We start from the raw sequence: 19,504 nt of genomic DNA on the forward strand, positions 1-19,504 counted from the left end.
CAGGGCTCACCTCTTAAGAACTGTGTAATCCCAAGTGTTTTGTAAGTGTTCCTGTTTAAATTCACACAAAAAATGGCACAGCAGGCCCTTTCTTATCTGGCCCCAAATCATCTTTCCAATCTCATTTTCTTTCATCTCCAGCAATAGCAAATTTCTTATAGATTCCTGAAAACACCATGTTTGTACCTCTCTGTGTCTTTGCATGTGTAGTTCCATCTGCCTGGAATGATTTTTCCCTCCTTGTTTACATGCTAACTCCTGAACATCTCTGCAGGTGCCATCTTAGTGTCACCTTCTCTCTGGAGTCTTTCCTGATCCTGCTTAGTAGTGCGGTCCCCTCTAGTAAGTGCCCCTCATGGCACTTACTCTGTGCATTGAAGTTACGGGATCCACCTTTCTGCTTGCCCTCACCTGGGCTCCTGTATAGCACCATGGGCAGGCACTTCTAGGGTAGGGAACTGGCACATGTTCCAAATCCCAGTGTTCAGCCTGTTGCCTGGCTGTGTAAATATTTGTTGAGTGAATGAATGAATAATGCAACCAGGCAGCCAGATATGGGAAAGGAAAAGAATTAACTTTAAAAAAAAAAAAAAAAAAACTGGCTTAAATTAAGTTCATACATTTGGAAGATAGAGAACTCTTATGCAAATTAGTTTTCTGATGAATGGCTCTGATTGTGACTTGCAGGTTTGTGAAGGGTGATTCTCAAAATAATTAACAACTGGTACAGCATGGGCATCAGCCTTCAGAAAAGACTTGGGCACTAGGGCTGGAGTGGGGACCTGGAGGCCTGCTCCTGTGCCAGGCACAAACCCTGTAGTTTAAAAACTACTAGGGACCAGGGCAGCTAGCGTGGTTGGAGTGGATGGACCAGGGTTTATTTTCCAACTGGTGTGGAAGTATTTCAGTATTTTAGCAACCAGTGCTAGCCACTGTGCTGTGTATCTGCTCAGTATCAGAGCTTGTCCTGGGGGTATCATTGGCTGAGCAGTTGGAGCTGTTTCTTAATTCTGACCGTTTGTGTATTTGCATTTTGCTGTCTCTCTTGAGAGCATCAGCATGGACTTGTGGAGCCCTTGGGCTGGGCCAGCAATCTGGAGGCCTGGATTTCTCCCTGTTGACTCTGTCATTTCACTTACGTAACCTGGGGCAAGTCTTATAACTAAATCTCAGAGGGCTAATATTTTGTGATTCTAACTAGCGTTTAGTTAATTTGATTTTGACCAACTTTAGTTGGCTAAGATTCACATTAACCTGTAATATAAGGCATAGTCTGTTTCACACCAAGATAGCAGCTCATCAGGTTATTTTAGATGGAAATATCTTCATTACTATGAATGTATTTAGTTAAACTAAAATGCTATTTTGAATCACATTTTAGTCATGTAAAAAGTATCTCCTGTAATCCCAGCACTTTGGGAGGCTGAGGCAGGTGGATCACGAGGTCAAGAGATAGAGACCATCCTGGCCAACATGGTGAAATCCCGTCTCTACTGAAAATACAAAAATCAGCTGGGTGTGGTGGTGCGTGCCCTTAATCCCAGCTACTCACGAGCCTGAGGCAGGAGAATTGCTTGAACCCGGGAGGCGGAGGTTGCAGTGAGCCGAGATTGTGCCACTGCACTCCAGTCTGGCGACAGAGCGAGACTCCTCCCCCCCCCCCAAAAAAAATTATGTAAATATTGAACAAAATGTTTATAAATTTATTGGACAGGTTGCGTATTTTAAAATTTCAGTTTTATCATTTTGTTTTTAGTTTTTTTGTGCTAGGTGAGGTACTTCATATGACCAGAAATATAAAGGTACTGGCTGGCATTTTGGTAATATTCAGATCCTGGTGATATTTAAATTACTGTGTCAAATACCTAAGTATTTTAGCAAAGGCTTTAATTGTGTTCTGCAAGATGAATTGCAAATTGTAGATAGAGATTTACTGGCCAGGCATCATAGCTCACACCTGTAATCCTAGCATTGTGGGAGACTGAGACAGGGGGATTGTTTGAGGCCAGGAGTTGGAGACCTGTCTTAGCAACCTAGTAAGACCCCAGCATCTACAAAAAAAAAAAAAAAAAATATATATAAAAATCAGGTTGGCATAGTGGTGCATGTCTGTAGTCGCAGCTACTCAGGAGTGAGGCAAGAAGATTGCTTGAGCCCAGGAGTTTGAAGCTGGAGTGAACTATGATCGTGCCACTGCACTCCAGCCTGGGTCACAGAGTGAGCCCCAGTCTCTTTATTTATTTATTGAGATAGAGTCTTGCTCTGTTACCCAGGCTGGAGTGCAGTGGCATGATCTTGGCTCACTGCAACCTCCGCCTCCCGGGTTCAAGTAATTCTCCCACCTCAGCCTCCCAAGTATGTAGGATTCTAGGCATGTGCCACCATGCCTGGCTAATTTTTTTGTAGTTTTGGTAGAGACAGGGTTTCACCACGTTGGCCAGGCTGGTCTCAAACTCGTGACCTCAAGTGATCCTCCTGCCTCATACTCCCAAATTACTGGGATTACAGGCATGAGCTACCTCTCCTGGCTGAGACCCAGTCTTTTTAAAAAACAAAACAACAGCAACAAAAGAATTTTAAGTGATCACTTAAGAATTGTAAATTTCTGGTGTCACTTTAAGAAATCCCAACTGTTGCAGCCTTACAGTCGTACCCCCCACTCCCCCGGCCCCAAGAAAGGTGTGCTTTTCAGATCATAGTTCTTTCTTTGTAGAAAATGTGAATTTATTCTGCTGTGCCCTTGGCTATTTTGTGTTGGTTTAGACTTTATCCTCTGCCCACTTCTAGAAAGAACTTGAGGCTATGATCATGTCTCCATAGACTCTGAGCAGTCTGTTTTCCTTCTAATCATTGTGTGATCCTGAGAATTAATGCTAGATGACTAGGGAATTGAAGAATAGAGAGCACAACACACTGACCATATTTAACTTACTGCAGCCAGAGATTGATAGCTTGGTTATTGACATGGTTGGGACATCGCTGCTGAATTTTCCGAGTATTAAAATTAATGTCTTTGTTGCAGGGCTGTGACATAGCTACTGAAATAGACCCCATCTACCTACCAGGCCTCTAAATTGCCTGATTACCAAGAAGTGATCCATTAAGCTTTCTCATTACAGGTCTGCTGTCTCTTTAGATGTGGTCTGCACGTTACATGTGTTTCCTTCAAGTCATTAAGGAAACTATGGTAAAGTAGAAAATGCCCGGCTTTGGCGTCAGAATGCCAGTCCTACTACTCACTAGGTCTGTGATCTTGGGCAACTCACTTAATGCCTCTGAAACTCACTTTCCTCATCTGTGAAGTGGACAGTTACATGCCTGCCTTTTGAGAGGATTAGAAATAATGGAAGTGGATTAGTTAAGGTTCTTTTGGTTGCAGGCCACAGAACCTCACATTGGATAGTTTGAGCACAACCACCATGAAAGGGAATATTGATTGGGAGCAGACTTGAGGCTGTCACAGATGCCAGGCAAGACTTGAGCAGCCACACTTTGGGGAGGGTGAAACTGGGGCAGCACCATGGACCTCAACCACAGAAGTCCCAGACTCTAGGGCTCTGTCGGTGACATGACACAGACCCAGAGACTCCCAGCTGTCTGGTGTCTTGGTTTAAATCTCTCAGTTCTTGGGAGAGAACTGTACTGGTTTAGCAAGTGAGCCCAGGGCCTGGCTTACAAAGGAGAGGAGTCTTCTTGGGACTCACCCCTGTGTTGTAGGGACAGTTCTCAGGTGAGGCAGGGGAATGGGGTGAGCGGGGTGGTCATTCCAAGGGCCATGGAGAACACATCGCAGAGCCAGACACACAGCAGATGTGCAGCAGTGATGAGTCTTCTCTGCACTGAGAGACCTACTGTCTGGGTTGCTTTTTGTTTGGAGGGGCTGGGTGGAGAGGGGAGAGTGGGGGTTGGTTGCTCCTGCTGAGCAGGTGCTTCTCATGACTCCCCTCTGGGCATCCTGGCCGCCTGCCTGTGTGCCGAGGAGATCTACTGGTTTGTCAGCTCTGCTGAGGGAGCCAAATGACTTCATTCTAATGGGGCATGATTCAACACAGGGGAATAGGTGATTGATGAAATGGGACCCAAATGGCTTCAAAGAGTTCATTTATTTAACATGGGTAAGCAATTTGCTTCTAGGAAGACGTTGACTCACTCTGACTTCCATTATGCAAAATATCCCCAGGAATCTCTGCTCTTAAGATTCATATCGGTCTCTGAGTTCCCCTCTTACCTACTTAATCATCAGTTTAGCAATTATTTGTGGCAGCGTTTGATTTGTGCCAGACACTGTGCCTAGCTCAGGACACTGCTGCTTGCCAGGAGCCCTCAGCCTTGTAAACAGGTGGCTGGCATGCCAGCTCTGGGGTCTGGAGGAGGACATCTGTGTCAGTCAAGGAAGGGCTTCCTGATGAGGTTTGGCCTGAGCAGATCCTGTAAAGTGCTCTCGAGTGTGCCAGTGGAGAATGGTAAATGACAGCACTGGGTCTCGGGGGGATAGGCATCCCCCCCCAGGACTCTGGTGGAGGGATTTCCCAGTTCCACTGAGATGCAAGGGCAGGAGGAAGGGAGGAGGGCAGGAGCTGAGGAGAGTGGTGGCCTGAAAATTCTGAGGAACCTTTGGAATAGCTGCCAGAAAGAAGAAAAGAGCCTGAACTGAGATCCAGGCCCTGGTGTGGCAGGCAGTGGGCTGTCCTCCTGTAGGACTAACAGCCAGCCTGCAGAGGTCCTGTTAAGATACTGGGTCCTACAGGTATACATTCCTGGAGTGTCTGTGCCATCCATCAGAAATCCATGTTTACTGTTTTTTTCCCCAATCTTTCTTGGTTGGCTTTGAAGTTACATACTTAGGCACAAATTCTGACTTTACCAGTTACTAGCTTAGTGGACTCTAACAAGTTACTTCTGCTCCTACAGAGTCAGTTTCATCATCTGAAAAATGAGAAGTTCCCTGGAATGCTGTGGCAACTAGAGATAATATGTCAGTAGCTAGTATAGCACTTGGAGCATAAGAATAATGGTAACAGCTGACATTTATCAAATGTTTGCTTCACGCCAGGCATCATTCTGAGAACTTTGTCTGGATTAACTCATTTAATCTCTTTTATGCTCCAGGACGTATGTAGAATTATTACCACTACTTAGAGGTAAGAATATTAGCATACAGGCCAGGCACGGTGGCTCACGCCTGTAATCCCAGCACTTTGGGAGGCTGAGGCAGGAGGATTGCCTGAGCTCAGGAGTTCACGACCAGCCTGGACAACACGGTGAAACCCCGTCTCTACTAAAATACAAAAAATTAGCTGGGTGTGGTGGCGTGCGCCTGTAGTCCCAGCTACTTGGAAGGCTGAGGCAGGAGAATTGCTTGAACCCAGGAGGTGGAGGTTGCAGTGAGCAGAGATCGCGCCACTGTACTCCAGCCTGGGTGACAGAGCAAGACTCCATCTGAAAAAAAAAAAAAAAAAGGAAAGAAAAAGAATGTTGACATAGAGAGGTTGAGTAACTTGTTCAAGGTCGCATAGTTCATAAAGTCACACATTCTTAATCATCACTGCCACTCATGCTAGGTGCTCAAGAAACAATAGATTTTCTTATTTTTGTCACTGGCTTTTCTTATTTTCTTTGGCTGGCCTTTATGTGGCTGACAGTGATGATGTTACCCTTACCAAGCACCCAGATGCATTATATTTAAGGCATCTATTATAGGGCAGTGATGGGTGGGCTGAAGAGAATGGGCCTTGAAGCCCACACCTGGCCTCACCATCGTGACCTTCAGCATGAACAGCCTTCTGTGTCACAGTTTCCTCATCTCTAAAATAGGGAGTGTAGTAACACGTAAGCACATTGGGTCATTATGAAGATTAAATGAGAAAATGCCTGGAAAGCACTTAGCATGATGGCTGGCGTACTGGTCCTGGAGAGCCTCCTTGGTCTTGACGTCCTCTTTAAATCCTTCCCACTCTTCTCTGAGGTCCTCTGGCTGCACACGTGGTTGTGTGCAGGTGGGAGCTGAGAGAATCCCACATGATTCTGTTGTTGTGTACAAAAGGCATTTGGGAACTCCTTGTGCCAGTGACATGTGGCATGATTTACAAAAGGGCCTGACATTTCCAGCAGTCTGGATGACTAACTTATCATGACCAGACTGGTGGTTTAGCATTTAAAAGCTTTAATTGGCAGGTGGTGCCTTGGCCTTGTTTTGTCAGGATTGGAAGCATAACAGTATTCCCCTGGATCAGGGCTTCTTCACCTTTTTTGCCCTCTGCATCCTGTTGGGAATCTACTGAAGCCAGAGACCCCTATCTTGAAAAACTGTTTAAATGCATATAATATATATGTAGGATTCTAAAGGAAACCAAATATTTTGAAATTAGGTTATCAAAATATAAATTATGCTATGGAAATGGTGCTTCCTTATTAATATGTTAAATAGTAAGATATGGTGGTGAGTATAAGTAACTACCGTAGTTATGAAGTAGTGATAAGAATGAATATTTTGAGATATCTGCAATATATACAAAATAACTATTTCTTTTGATGACAAAGTCAAGGTAATACCACTAGTATTACTATGGTTTGTAGCAATAGCAGTATTCCTTCAATTCATAATTGAAGGTAATGCTAAATTTCAGTTAGAGGTTAGTGGAAATAGAGATGTAATTTTTTTCCCTTGCTCATATTCCTTCAGCCTGTAAATTTTAATCAGGTTGAAAACCCCTGTCGTAGGTGGTATCTTAGCTTTAGGAGAAAACGCAAGTCAATGTGAACTACAAAGGCTGTTTGCAGCCCCAATTTCTTCACGAACTGAACATCCGCCTCCAGCATTTAGAGAGCACTTAGTTGGTGATAGGCACTGTGCTGGATATTCTGTATGCATTAACTTCATTTTAACGTTTTTTCTTATTTTGAAATCGTTTTAAATTTGTAGAAAAGTACAAAAATAAAGGATTGTATTTTTTCTGAGCCTTCTGAAAGTTGCCAATGTGAAGCCTTGTCCCCTCTGAATGTGCTAATGTGTATTTCTTATAAGCAGCAACATTCTCCTGTATAACCTCAGCCCAGCCACTACAACCAGGAAATTAGCCTGGACTAATTTCCTTCAACACTACCTTCTAATCCTTAGACTCATTCGAATTTCATCACTTGTCTCAGTAACACCCTTTGTAGCAAAAGGATCCTATTTAGGATCATGCCTTGCATTTAATAGTCATGATTCTTTAGTCTTTAGTTTGGAGCAGTTCTAAAATCTTTCCTTGACTTTCATAACCTTGGCACTTTTGAAGTGCCCAGGCCAGTTATACCGCAAGAATGTCCCTTCAGTTTGGGTTGTTTGTCTGGTGTTTTCTTGCTGATTAGATTCAGTTTATGCATCTTTGGCAGGAATATCATGGTAGCGATGCTGTATTCTTCTCATTGTGTCCTGTCTGATGGTACACAGTTGGATTTGCCCCATTACTAGCCATGCTAACTTTGATAACTTTATCAAGATAGTGTCTGCCAGGTGTCTTGACTGTCTAGTTATGCTTTTTTCCCTTTGTATTTAATAAATATTTTGGGGGAGGTGTTTTGAGTCTATGTAAGTATCTTGATCTTCAAACTTTTACCTACTAGTTTTAGCATCCTTTTGTGTTTCTTGGTAATTATTTATTACTGTGATGGCTGGCGAAGGGTGATTTTTCTAATTCCCTCATTCTTTCTACATTTATTAGTCATCATTTTTCTATAAAGAAAAACCTACTCTTTTCCCCTCCTATTCATATCAGTATGGATTTATGAATTCCTATTTTATTTGGTGGATTATAATCTGTTACTATCAGTTATTATCAGTGGATTATAAACCATTACTCATTATTTATTTCAATGCTCAAATCATCCCCAGATTTTGCTTGTGGGAGCCTTTCCAAACTGGCTCTGTGTGTCCTTTTGACAACATTCCATCATTATTTAAGCATTTCTTTAAAAAATTTTTTCAGCTTTGAGTTATAATTGACAAATTAAAATTGCATATATTTAAGGTACACTAGATGTTTTGATATATATATATACACACACATTGTGAAATGATCACCATAATCAAATTAATTGGCATATCTATCATCTCACATTGTTACCTTTTTTTGTGTGATGAAAAAACCTAAGCTCTACCTTCTTGGCACGTTTCAAGTGTAAAATACAGTATTTTTTTGTTTGTTTGCTTGTTATTTCAGGGTCTTGCTCTGTTGCCCAGGCTTCAGTGCAGTGGCATGATTCTAGCTCATTGCAGCCTCAAACTTCTGGGCTCAAGGGATCCTCCTCTCTTAGCCTCCCAAGTAGCTGGGACTATAGGGGCATGCCACCATATCCTGCGCATGTTTTTATTTTTTACTTTTTTGTAGAGATGGGGTCTCACTATGTTGCCCAGGCTGATCTTGAACTCCTGGCCTCAAGTGATTCTCCCACCTTGGCCTCCCACAGAGCTGGGATTATAGATGTGAGCCGCTGTGCCTGGCCAGGATATTGTTACTTATAGTCATCATGCTGTGTATTACATCTCTGGAATTTATTCATCTTGCATAACTAAAACTTTGTTCCCTTTCACCAACATCTCCCATATCCTCATCCCTCCAGCCCCTGGCAACCACTGTTCTATAAGCACTTCCTCATATTTTGGCACAATAAAATGCTATACACATATCTTTTGTTGTTCCTGATTTTCCTTGTCCTAATATGGGAATCAGCAATTTCTCCAGGTATCCCTGGTTCCTTACAGTACACAGTTTATATTTCATCTGCTCCATAACTCCACAAGGCAGTGGTAATTGTCCACCAGTTTTACAGGTGAGAATACCAAGGCTCCTAATAAGTAACTTCCCAGAGTCTCAGAACTGGTAGGTGGCAGAACCAAATTTTGAACATTAAAAAATTTCACATTTGTGAATGTGAATTCATAAAATGACATCCCCATTTCATAAATGAGGAGACCGAAGCTCAAAGAGTTTTGTTAAGCTACTTACCCAAGATCATACCTCCAGTAAGTGGCAGAGATCCAGCTCAGATCTCTTCATCATCACTGTGCTCTGGTGCCTCCCAAGAATGCCTCAGTTGACCTCTTCTACTTGACTGTCACTAAATCCCTAGTCCCCAGTACTTGCCAGGTTTTGGTTTGTGAATTTCTCTTCTTTGGAGCAACAGTGAATATGGAAAGACATTTTTTTGTAGTGTTGTAGAAACGGTGACCAGCAGCTCTGAGGGATGACAGTCTCACGATGGGCCAATCCCATAACTGATGTGTCTTCCTAGCAGCTGTTGGAAGCAGTATTGGAAGCTCAGCTCTCAGCTTCGTTCTGGGATAAGTGATGGACAGTCATTTCCCACTCCTCCTGAAGGTGGTGCTCTCTGACTGTGGCCTGAGCCAGAGCCAGGCACAGGGCCTCACCTTTGTTTGGTTTTAAAAACTGGGACTAGCTACATATGTTTGCATAATATAAGGATGTACTCTTTCAAAACTCTTCCCTTAATGTCAAATGCCCTTTGTCATTTCCAGGAAGAGAAACAATCATCAGACTATCAAGAGCTGATTCAGGTCTTAAAGAAAGAGCAGGACATCTATACCCATCTGGTCAAATCTCTGCAGGAATCAGACAGGTAAGGGTTTCTGTCTGGACATCATACATGTGAATGCGAACACACACACACACGCATCCCTTCAATCAGTGCTGGTGATCTCTAAGGCAGCAACACCCTACCAGTTTGCTTATGGAGCTTATAAAGCTTGGGTGGCGATTGCACTATTTAATAGTCACATGCACCTGTTTTCTATCAAGAATTGTCTGATTTTTGGCAACAAAATTGATTACTTAGGTTTTAAAATCATGATTACTCAGGTTTTAAAAATACTTTATTGTATATTTAGAAAGTGCTTCTTTGTGTATTATCTCATATGATCCTCACAGCCTTTCTGTGAAGTAATAATAATGCTATCCCTGTTTTCTATAAGGTCATGAAAACTAAGATAGGGTAAGTTACTTGCTGAAAGTCACGCAGCTGTCAAGTGACAGAACCCTGGGACTCAAACAAGTCTTCCTGTCTCTGCAGAATTGCTGAAATGAGTTGCTGCCAGCAAGGTGTGGTGGGGAGAGCCAACTCTAGGATTGAAAGGCCTTGTTCTAGCCCTGGCTCTCCCACTTTCTAGCTGTGTGTCCACAGGCAAGTGCTGCTCTGGGCCTCTGTCCACGTATCTGTACATGCAGGGTTGGCCTCAGGGATTTCTCAGAATTGAGAAATCCTTTTTTTTTTTTTGAGATTGAGTCTTGCTCTGTTGCCCAGGCTGGAGTGCAGTGGTGTGATTTCTGCTCACTGCAACCTCCGCCTCCCAGGTTCAAGCGATTCTCCTGCCTCAGCCTCCCAAGTAGTTGGGACTACAGGCACGTACCACCACACCCGGATAATTTTTTGCATTTTTAGTAGAGACAGTGTTTCACTGTGTTAACCAGGATGGTCTCGATCTCCTGACCTCAGCATCCACCCACCTCCACCTCCCACAGTGCTGGGATTACAAGTGTTGGCCACCACTCTCTACACAGTGGGATGGGTACAGTTGAAAGGTATGATGTCTGGGATTCATTTCCAAACTGTGCAGAAGCTGAGGAGGAGGGTGGGGATATCAAAAGAACAAGATTGGCCCTGGTTCTCTGATCGTTGGGGCTGAGGTATGTGTAGATGGAGGAGCAGTTCATTACGGTAGTGTTTTTTTTTTCCCCCTTTTATATGTGTCTAAACTTTTCTATAATAAAAAGTTAAAAAAGAATCACCCCTCATTTCTCCCTCTTGTATGTCCTCTACTCTCACCATAGTGAACTCTTTATTGTTCCCTGGGCTATACCTTCACCTGTGTTTCCTACCCTTCTATTCTCAACCTTTCCCCTACTTTGTCTCCTCCCAGTCCTTTAGAATTTAGCTTGAATGTTACCTTTGTCAAGCGGCCCCGCTAATCCCCAGAACAGTTGCCTCTGTGTTTCTGCCCTGCGTGGGGAGGTCACCTTATGTAGGTCTGTGCCTGCTGTGCCTCCTCACCTCAGGGCAGGGGTCCCACCTTACTGTCTCGGCTCCCCAGGGCCTGGTACAGAGTAGGCACTTGGGAAATGTTCTGTGCAGGAATGCCCCTCCCCGCTGTGTTGATCTTCTAAATTATGAGATAATTTCCAGATTTTTTCATGGGAAATGAGTTTAGGGAAAACGAAAACATGCCGCTGAAATTCTGGGAGTAGGCGTCACTCTCTGAAAGTGAGTTTTTTCAAGAAACCTCAGCTGCTGGTCATTTTCACTTGGCGAGTGGTGTTGGGGGAGCTGGCGGGGGAGCGAGGGGTCGGGGGCGTGGGGGGTTGAGTCATGTGTGGAAACTCACAGAGGAATGGACACATTTCATTTCAATCCCACAGCTTCTCTGGATAGGAGCCAGGTTGATTCTGGGTACTCAGAGGCCTTGTGGGTGGATATGGTTGTGCCTGAGTCTTCTCAGCTTCATGAGGGGCTCCCAAGTTTCACAGGCTCTTTCTTAATGAATGAAAACTTGGATGGGACTGAGGCGGGTCAGGGCTAACTCAGACTAACAAGGACTAACCAGGACTAACAAGGATTCTTAAAAGGTTTCCTGTTCATCTTCAGACTTGTAATACATTTAGTAGGAGACAGACCTGGGTCCACATCTCAGCTGTGCCACTCAGCAGCCCTGAGCTCTTGGGTAAGTAATTTCTCACCCTGAGCCTCAGTGCGTTTGAGAAATTGAGATTGGCTGGTCTGCCTACTTACCTACCTACTTAGATATCTACCTACTTTACAGGGTTCTGTTGAAACCAGAGAGAACACTGTTTAAAGACCTAATACTTCCTGGCATGTAGTAAGCACTCAGTAAATGGTAAGATTTCTTAAGAATAATGACAACATGAAAAGCTTATATATGTCTTAATATTCCATTATGCAGAAACTTAGTTTGCAGGAGGTTTTTGATTCCTCAGACCTTGGCATATCCAGAGGGCAGAATGTGGGCTAAGGAAGGTAGAGCTCCTTTTTGTAACTCCAGCACTGTTCATTCTGGAAATTGGCAGGAAAGGTGGATGACCCTGGAGACAGATGATGTACTATGATTAAAATTGGAAAGGAAGGTCAAGAAGGGAGGAAACTCATTGTAAGAATGTGGTTGATCCTTTCACTTTTACATTTTTATTCTTCACAGCAGCACTTAGAAGTTGGCGGATTATCCCCAAATTACGGAAGTGGAAATGTGCATTCTAAGACGCTGTGTATCACCCAGTGTTCCACAGTGAAGGATTATCAGTGCTCAGGTCGCCTTGACTCCCAAGCCAGGTTCTTGCTGATACACTCCCCATCTTGAGGACTAGCACCGTTTCCCTTTAACTCAGGGTGTCTCAGCCTCAGCAATATGAGGCTTTGGGGCTGGATAATTTTTTTATCATGAGGGCATGTCCTGTGCTTTGTAAGATGTTTAGCAATCCCCTGCCTCTACCATGGGAAGGTCGGCACACCTGGTCCTCCCATGCCAGTTGTAACAACGCAGAATGTTTCCAGACATGGGCAAGTGTCCCCTGGGGGGTGGGGGCAAAATCATCTCCAGGTGATTATCGTTGCTGTAACTCATGAAAATCAGCAATCTTGGCTCATAAATATTATCTTCTGGATGGGAGTTGTTGGAGTATGTGGAAGGAAGGAAATGATGCTCGTTGAGCATCTCATATGTGTTAGCCTCTGTCCTAATGTCTTTCCCATGTAACATCTCATTTATTCCTCAAAACAATCGCAAAGCAAAGGTATTATTATCCCCATTTTGTGTGAGGAAATCAGGACTCAGTTAGTTGAACTGGCTTGCTCAGTAGTGGTAACGTGCTATTTGAGCTTGGATCTCTCTGACTCCTTGTTTCTGCTCCTGTCTGCCCCGCCCCAATTCAGGAAGAGGAAGGTTTTTGTTTTTTTCTGAGTGAAGCACCTTTTGTTCTCCCAACTCCTCACACCTTGAAAAGATTCTCAAGTTGGGAAAACATAAGTGACAGACACAGGAGCAGCAGCTGTGTACTTTTCACCCTGTCAGAAAATGGAAGAGGGAGTGAAGCAGTTAGCTTTCCTCAGCCCTAATCACAGAAGCGTCTCTAAAACAGCCTCCTTTTTTTCCCCCTGGTTAAATGCCTCTGCAGCACGACCACATCCAAGCGAGTGCTGTGCTGTGACACCTCTGTGAGGTTTTTCATCAGCCTTACAAATTGATCATTATGATTGTCTTAAAATGGAACTAGGTACAAGTTGCTAGTAGGGCCCTTTCCCTTGCATGAAGACTGCTTCACGATGAACTGTCCTCAAAGCAGCAAGCATAGAAGATTAGACATCATGGTTTATTTTCCTTCCAGTGTGTGTTGATTTATGTGTGCAGTTCGATGGATGGAGCTGGAAGTCACTGAAGGAGAAGTGGGGCTTCTTTGAGGAGTCTGGCACACATATTTAGAGCAATTGCCTCTAACCATTCGGGGGCTATTGATCCCTTTTGAAAAATCTGATGAAAGCTTATAGGCCCTCTTCCTATTCATTCATTTTTTGCAGATAATTTCATGGCATTGATGGACCTTTTTAGGGAACCATAGGCGCTGGATGGAGAGTGATAGATCTCTTAGTATCTAAAAAAGAAGTCTGTCTGATTTGTTAATGTGTTTCAGTAGTCTTAAAAATGTTCATATACTTTGACCCAGTAATTGCATTGCTGGGAATCTTTCTTAAGAAAACAACCTGGATGTCAAACAAGGCTTTAACCACAGAGATGCACAGTGAAGCATTATTTATGCTATTCAGATGTCAGCTGGGGTCTCCATGTTCTTCTGAGAGCTGGATTTAAGTGGTTCCGATCTCTGCCAATTGCACATCAGTAGGAGTCCAAAGCCGTTCCTATGGATCCGCACTGTCCAGTTCAGTAGCCACTAGCCATGTGGCTGTTCACATTTAAACTTACTGTAAATTTAATAAAATGAAACCTTTAGTTCCTTGGTACATTAGCCACATTTTAAATGCTCAGTAGGCACCTGTAGCTAGTGGCTACTGTAGTTGACAGTGAAGGTATAGAATATTTCCATCACTGGAGAAAGTTCTGTTGGACAGGGCTCCCCAAGATTAATGCAAATTCTGGGAGGTGTGCATTTTCTTGGCCTCCTCTGGGTTTTGGGCTTCTAGTCCATGCAAGCTCTCTGTACAGCTTAACACTACGTCTCCTCTCCCAGAATAAAAATCCACTCATACTATGCATTTCTGAGTGGTTAATCCATCACAGTGGAGTTTTGTTGGCCCCTAATAGATTAGTCCTTTTCTCCCTCTTATTGTTGACTCACTCTTCCTTTATTTTTTTCTCTTCCCACCTGTCCCCTACCCTTACTTCCAATATGACTCTTTTGAGGAGCGCAGCAGGAGTCCTCTGTCTCCCTTTCTTCTGAAGCCTGGGTGTCCAAGTGACACCCAGGCCCTGGGGAGCCTCCCTTTCTATACCCAACCCTCTCAGGGCATTGTTCAGAACAGAGACACGTTCTGGACTGGAGAATCACATTATTTTCACCTAGTTATGCCTATAGCAAAAATTTGGAAATGACCCAAGTATCCACTAATAGGGGATGAGTTAAAGTAAGTGGTAGGACATTCACCTAGTTTAATATTATATGGTCATTAAAAATGATGTTTGCAAATAATTGCTAAAAATATAGGGAATTATGAAGTGAGGAATGCATATCAGCATTGTATGTCTAGTATTATTTCAGCCATGTAAATTACTCATAGGGGAAAAGATTGGAAGGAAATACAGTCTGCCGTGTGTTAGTTGGTAGTAGGAGCCTGGTAATTTTTGTTTTCTTTATACTGTTGTATTTAAAATCTTCTATAGTAAACCTGTATTTACTTTTATAACCAGAAAAAAACACAAATGACATAAAAATCACAGGAACGCTTTCTGGGCTTTGCATCTAAAAGTACAAATAGGTCTCTTTTAAAACTTCTGGTGTCTTGTTTTACCAAGTATCAACAACCTGCAGGCTGAGTTAAACAACATTTTTGCCCTGCGGAAGCAACTGGAGCGGGATGTGCTTTCATATCAGAATTTGCGGAAGACCTTGGAGGAGCAGATCAGCGAAATTCGGAGGCGGGAAGGTACACACTTTATTCTATGTGCTTCTCTTTGGTTTTTCCACTTGGAGGGCATGAACTGAACTTCACCAGAGTCCTAAATATTTGTTAAGGGATGAAGCATACACGGGATTTCGTCTGGAGATCCTTTTTGTGGTGACCATGCTGATGTTAGCCTTCCTAGTAGAAGAGCCCAGGAAGTTGTACTAAATTCTGCCGAACGTCAGGTGCAGGATTGCTTCCTCGCTGCCTCTACTGTTTTCTGCATCGTTTGATACTTCTAGTTCCAAATATCCCTGGGCACTTGCAATCCCCTTTTCTGGGGGATTACAGCCCTCACTGCCCAAAACATCTGAGTACTGCCTACCACAGCACCTACTGCAGAGAGCCCAAGACCATACACACATATGGGTGAGACGCTGTTTTAGGTTGAAGCACTGTTTTTAGTGCTGTATATGCATTAAAGGAGGGCTACAACATGAGGGTCCTGTGGGACATATGTTTTCTGTGTTCCTCACAGTAATATTAAGATTTGACCCTCTCCCCTGGTAGAACTTGAGCCCTTCAAAGTTCGGGTTGGTATCTGATTCCCTTCTGTATCTCTAGCCTGGTGCCTGACACATATGGTAAAAATTGATAATAACAGTGGTAGGTTTGACATCTCTTGAGCATCTGCTATGTACGAGGCACAGTGCTAGGCACCTGACTTTCCACCTGTGACCCTCACAGTCATCTCATTAGATAGAGTAAGTATTACGTTCATATTACAGATGAGGAAACCAAGGCTCAGCTGGGGGTTGATGTGCCCAGATTTGAGCCAAGGCATCTTCCTTTAAGTTTAGCTCTTTCTAGTATTCTGTGCCGTATTTTAGTTGTATCAACTCTTACACGTGTGTGTTAAATGAGATACTGTTTGTGGATATGCCTTGCTCAGTACACATATACACACATCTTCCCCCCATCCCCTGCTTCTCCCCTTCCTATTATAATTGACCTTTGCTGCAGAGGAAGCACATCCTTACATCGGTGACCAGAGATTCTTCTGTCTTAGCACTAGCAGGCACTTTCTGCACTTAGTATGTTGGTTTCCCGTGAGGGTTCTGGGGCCCGTAAAAAAAAAACAGATCAGACACTTTTATCTCCCTTGAGTTCTGCCCTTGTGGGTCACATCTAATTTTTCTGCATTTTCCCCTAAACAGAATCAGTCCCTCATTTAAACTGAAATCACCATTTTCTTGTGCCATTCAGAATGGTCTCCAGGCACAATACTTGATATGCAAATTATAATTCACAGTTGGCCACAGTGAAAACCTACGGCCTAAGATGAAACCATACATTGAAATATCAGCCTGTTGAGAAAGGGAAAATTACTTTTACGCCAAAGGTGGTGCCTTAGGCCCCCTCTGTGTACTATGCTCCCTTCCGCCCCACCTCCCCCGTTCACTTTGCTTTGGATGGATTGCACTGGGATCAGTCTTGGGAGGACCTGTTTCTGATATTCCTTTTCTCTTCCCCCTCCCCACCTTTTGTTTTTTTGGGCAGAAGAATCATTTTCATTTTATAGTGATCAAACATCTTATCTAAGTATTTGCCTTGAAGAAAACAATCGGTTTCAAGTGGAACATTTTTCTCAAGAAGAACTTAAGAAAAAGGTATTGACCTATTAACTTTTAGTGCATTTCTTTTTGTTAGATTGTTTGTTGTATCTTGGGTTCCTGATGAAGGTTAAGATTCTGAAGGCCCCTCTCCTTCCTTCCTGTCCCCTCTGCCTTGTTGTGTGTGCCCCTCCTGTGTCCATTACCTGGAGTACCTTCCCTTGTGTCTGATAAACTCCCCAGGCCTAAGAACCCAGCCAGGCTTGATCTCGTTGAGGAAAAGGTCTCTGGCCCCTCCGTTTAGAGTTAGCCACTTTTCCTTCAGGCTGTTCCCCTCTTTTTTTTGTACCTAATCCAAATCGATGTCCTTCTCTTACTGATCTGTAATTATGTGGTTATTTGTCTATATTTCCTTGCTAGGTTGTGAACATCTTAAACTTAGTGATTATGTCTTACTTATTTCTGATTTCCCGTTGCCTGGCACACATATAGGAGCTCATAATGGATACATTTTGAATGAATAACGTTCCAGGTTTGATCGATACATCTTTTTTTAAACTGGAAAGGTTCTTCAATGTGTTGATCAGTGGCCTGGTTAGAGTGGTTTAGTGTTTCAAGGTTCTGAAAAACATTGTTAGGAATAGGAGGTTTGAGACTGTTTGGTTTATTGTAAAATTATCATGTATGTGTGACTGAGATTCAGTTTCCGTCTTGGAATAATTTACATTCTGATAGAAGAGATAGGCATCTAAACAAGTAATTGCAACGTGAGGTGCAAGGTTGCTGTATGGGCAGCTGTACAAGGTATAGAAATAGCAGAGGAGAGGTTAATTGCCTGTATGGGAGATGGCGGGGTGAGCTTACTTGATCAGGGGAAGCTTCTCAACAGAAGTGAGACTTGAAGTGGGTTTTGAAGGACAAATTCAGAGTTTGCCTAGGTCTCCACTTTCTCAGCAGAGAAAGAGAAAACAGCCTGTGTAAGGCACAGAACAAAGAAATAGCAAGGAGAATAAAATTTTGGGTATTTTGGGAGGAATAGGGCAAGGAGTATGGAGGCAGCTGTTAGTTTTTAAAGATGAAGAAAATAGAGATGATAATAGCTGCTGCTAGTGCCTACTGGGGCTGTGGTAAGGCCAGGAGGTAGTTCACTTGGTTGGCACTTAGTAAATTCAGAATGTCTTGTTCTTCCTACTAGAACCTCCTTGAGGATTAGATCCAATTTTTGTTCATATTTTGATGTGTTGGATATCTACTATGTGTACTCAGGGTGGGAATTTCCATGTTATTTGAAGAGCTAATAATCGCTTCCATCAAGAAGCCTCGGAAAATTACTGGCCGTTGGGATTTGAAGCCTGCAGGAAACCAAGGTGGTGTTTGCTCGGTTCCTTATGTGTCTGGCCTCGCAAGACCCAGGCCCAGCTCTGCCTGTGTAGAGGCAGCTGCTCTTTCCCATATGGTTAGGCACTTTGGCCATTGTTCTGTCTCATTTAGCTCTCTAGACACCCCAGCTGTGGGACTTTGGGCAGTTAAATTTCTTTGTATTTCATGTCCTCATTGTAAAATGGAGATACACACCCTAGCCTGTTCACCTCCTCAGGATTTTTGCAAGGAGTGATTGACTAAAGCTTGTAGGAGTGTTTTACTAGCCGTAAATTGCTTCATAATTGACAACTGTTAATATTACTGGCATTGCCAGATAGGTGTGCAGAGGAGGAGGTCACTAGTGAAAAGTAAGACTCTGATACAGTTTCAGAAACTTTAGCCTTGGGAGACTTTTCCTCCAGAGGACCTCAAGTGCAGGAGAGAGATAGTATTAGCTGTCACTGACTGAACACTTAGACCGTGCCAGGGACTTCAGTGCACTGTGACCACAATCCTGTTCAGTTATCATAGTAACTCTACAGATGAGGAAACTGGGACTTCGATTGTGCAGTTTGCCCAGGATCTTTTTGCCTTGAAGTGATGGCTCTGGGATTAGAATACTGGTATGTCAGATGTTAAAGCCAGTGTTTTTGTCACTGTGCGCAGGGTATCCTGAGGGCTAGAATCAGCCTGATTCCCCATAACCGTGGTGCCAAAGAGTCGCTTAATAGGGCTGTCTGGGGCTGTGGCCCCGGGAAGCTGAAGTCTCTTGTTGGGTGGACAGCCCTGTCCTTGTTCTTACCTCCTAGGTCAGTGACCTCATACAGCTAGTGAAGGAGCTGTATACAGACAACCAGCATCTGAAGAAAACCATTTTTGATCTCTCCTGCATGGGTTTCCAGGGAAATGGGTTTCCAGATAGACTTGTGTCTACAGAACAAACAGAGGTAAGAAACATTTTTGTTGTCATGTACTGATTACAAAAATATAACAACTGGCTTGGTATGGTGGCTCACGCCTGTAATCCCGGCACGTTGGGAGGCTGAGGTGGGAGGATCACTTGGGCCCAGGAGGTTGAGGCTGCAGTGAGCTGTGATTACACCAGTGCACTCCAGCCTGGGGGATAGAGCGAGACCCTGTCTCAAAAAAAAAAAAAAACTCATCAAAACCATATATTCATATATATGTATGTATGTATACAAACCATATATTTATATATATGTATGTATGTATAACAACCTGAAAGGTTTTTCAAGACTGCATCTGTTCCTGGGGAGATCTCTAACTGAAATTCCCTTTGTTGTGAACTGGTTATTGAGAGTCCCGCTAGGCTGTCAGGTCTGCTCACAAGCTTCCTCAGGTTCGAGTCATGTCTCCATGGACACATTCGATATACTGTGATGCTTTGACTC

General features: G+C 43.4%; 1 protein-coding gene across 4 annotated transcripts in view; it reads left to right on the forward strand.

Moving 5' to 3' along the window:
- Positions 1-19,504, forward strand: part of CDK5RAP2 (CDK5 regulatory subunit associated protein 2) — a 185,775-nt gene that overhangs the window by 89,174 nt on the left and 77,097 nt on the right. For 3 of the 4 annotated variants that reach the window (XM_025359182.1, XM_025359184.1, XM_025359183.1), the window contains exons 15-18: positions 9,518-9,618; positions 15,029-15,159; positions 16,678-16,787; positions 18,902-19,039. In XM_025359182.1, the coding sequence (XP_025214967.1) occupies positions 9,518-9,618; positions 15,029-15,159; positions 16,678-16,787; positions 18,902-19,039 (480 nt within the window). The remainder of the gene's footprint in view (positions 1-9,517; positions 9,619-15,028; positions 15,160-16,677; positions 16,788-18,901; positions 19,040-19,504) is intronic. The other variant, XM_025359185.1, reaches the window with a different exon arrangement.

The sequence above is a fragment of the Theropithecus gelada genome, chromosome 15 (assembly GCF_003255815.1).
Source record: "Theropithecus gelada isolate Dixy chromosome 15, Tgel_1.0, whole genome shotgun sequence".
Classification (NCBI taxonomy): domain Eukaryota; kingdom Metazoa; phylum Chordata; class Mammalia; order Primates; family Cercopithecidae; genus Theropithecus; species Theropithecus gelada.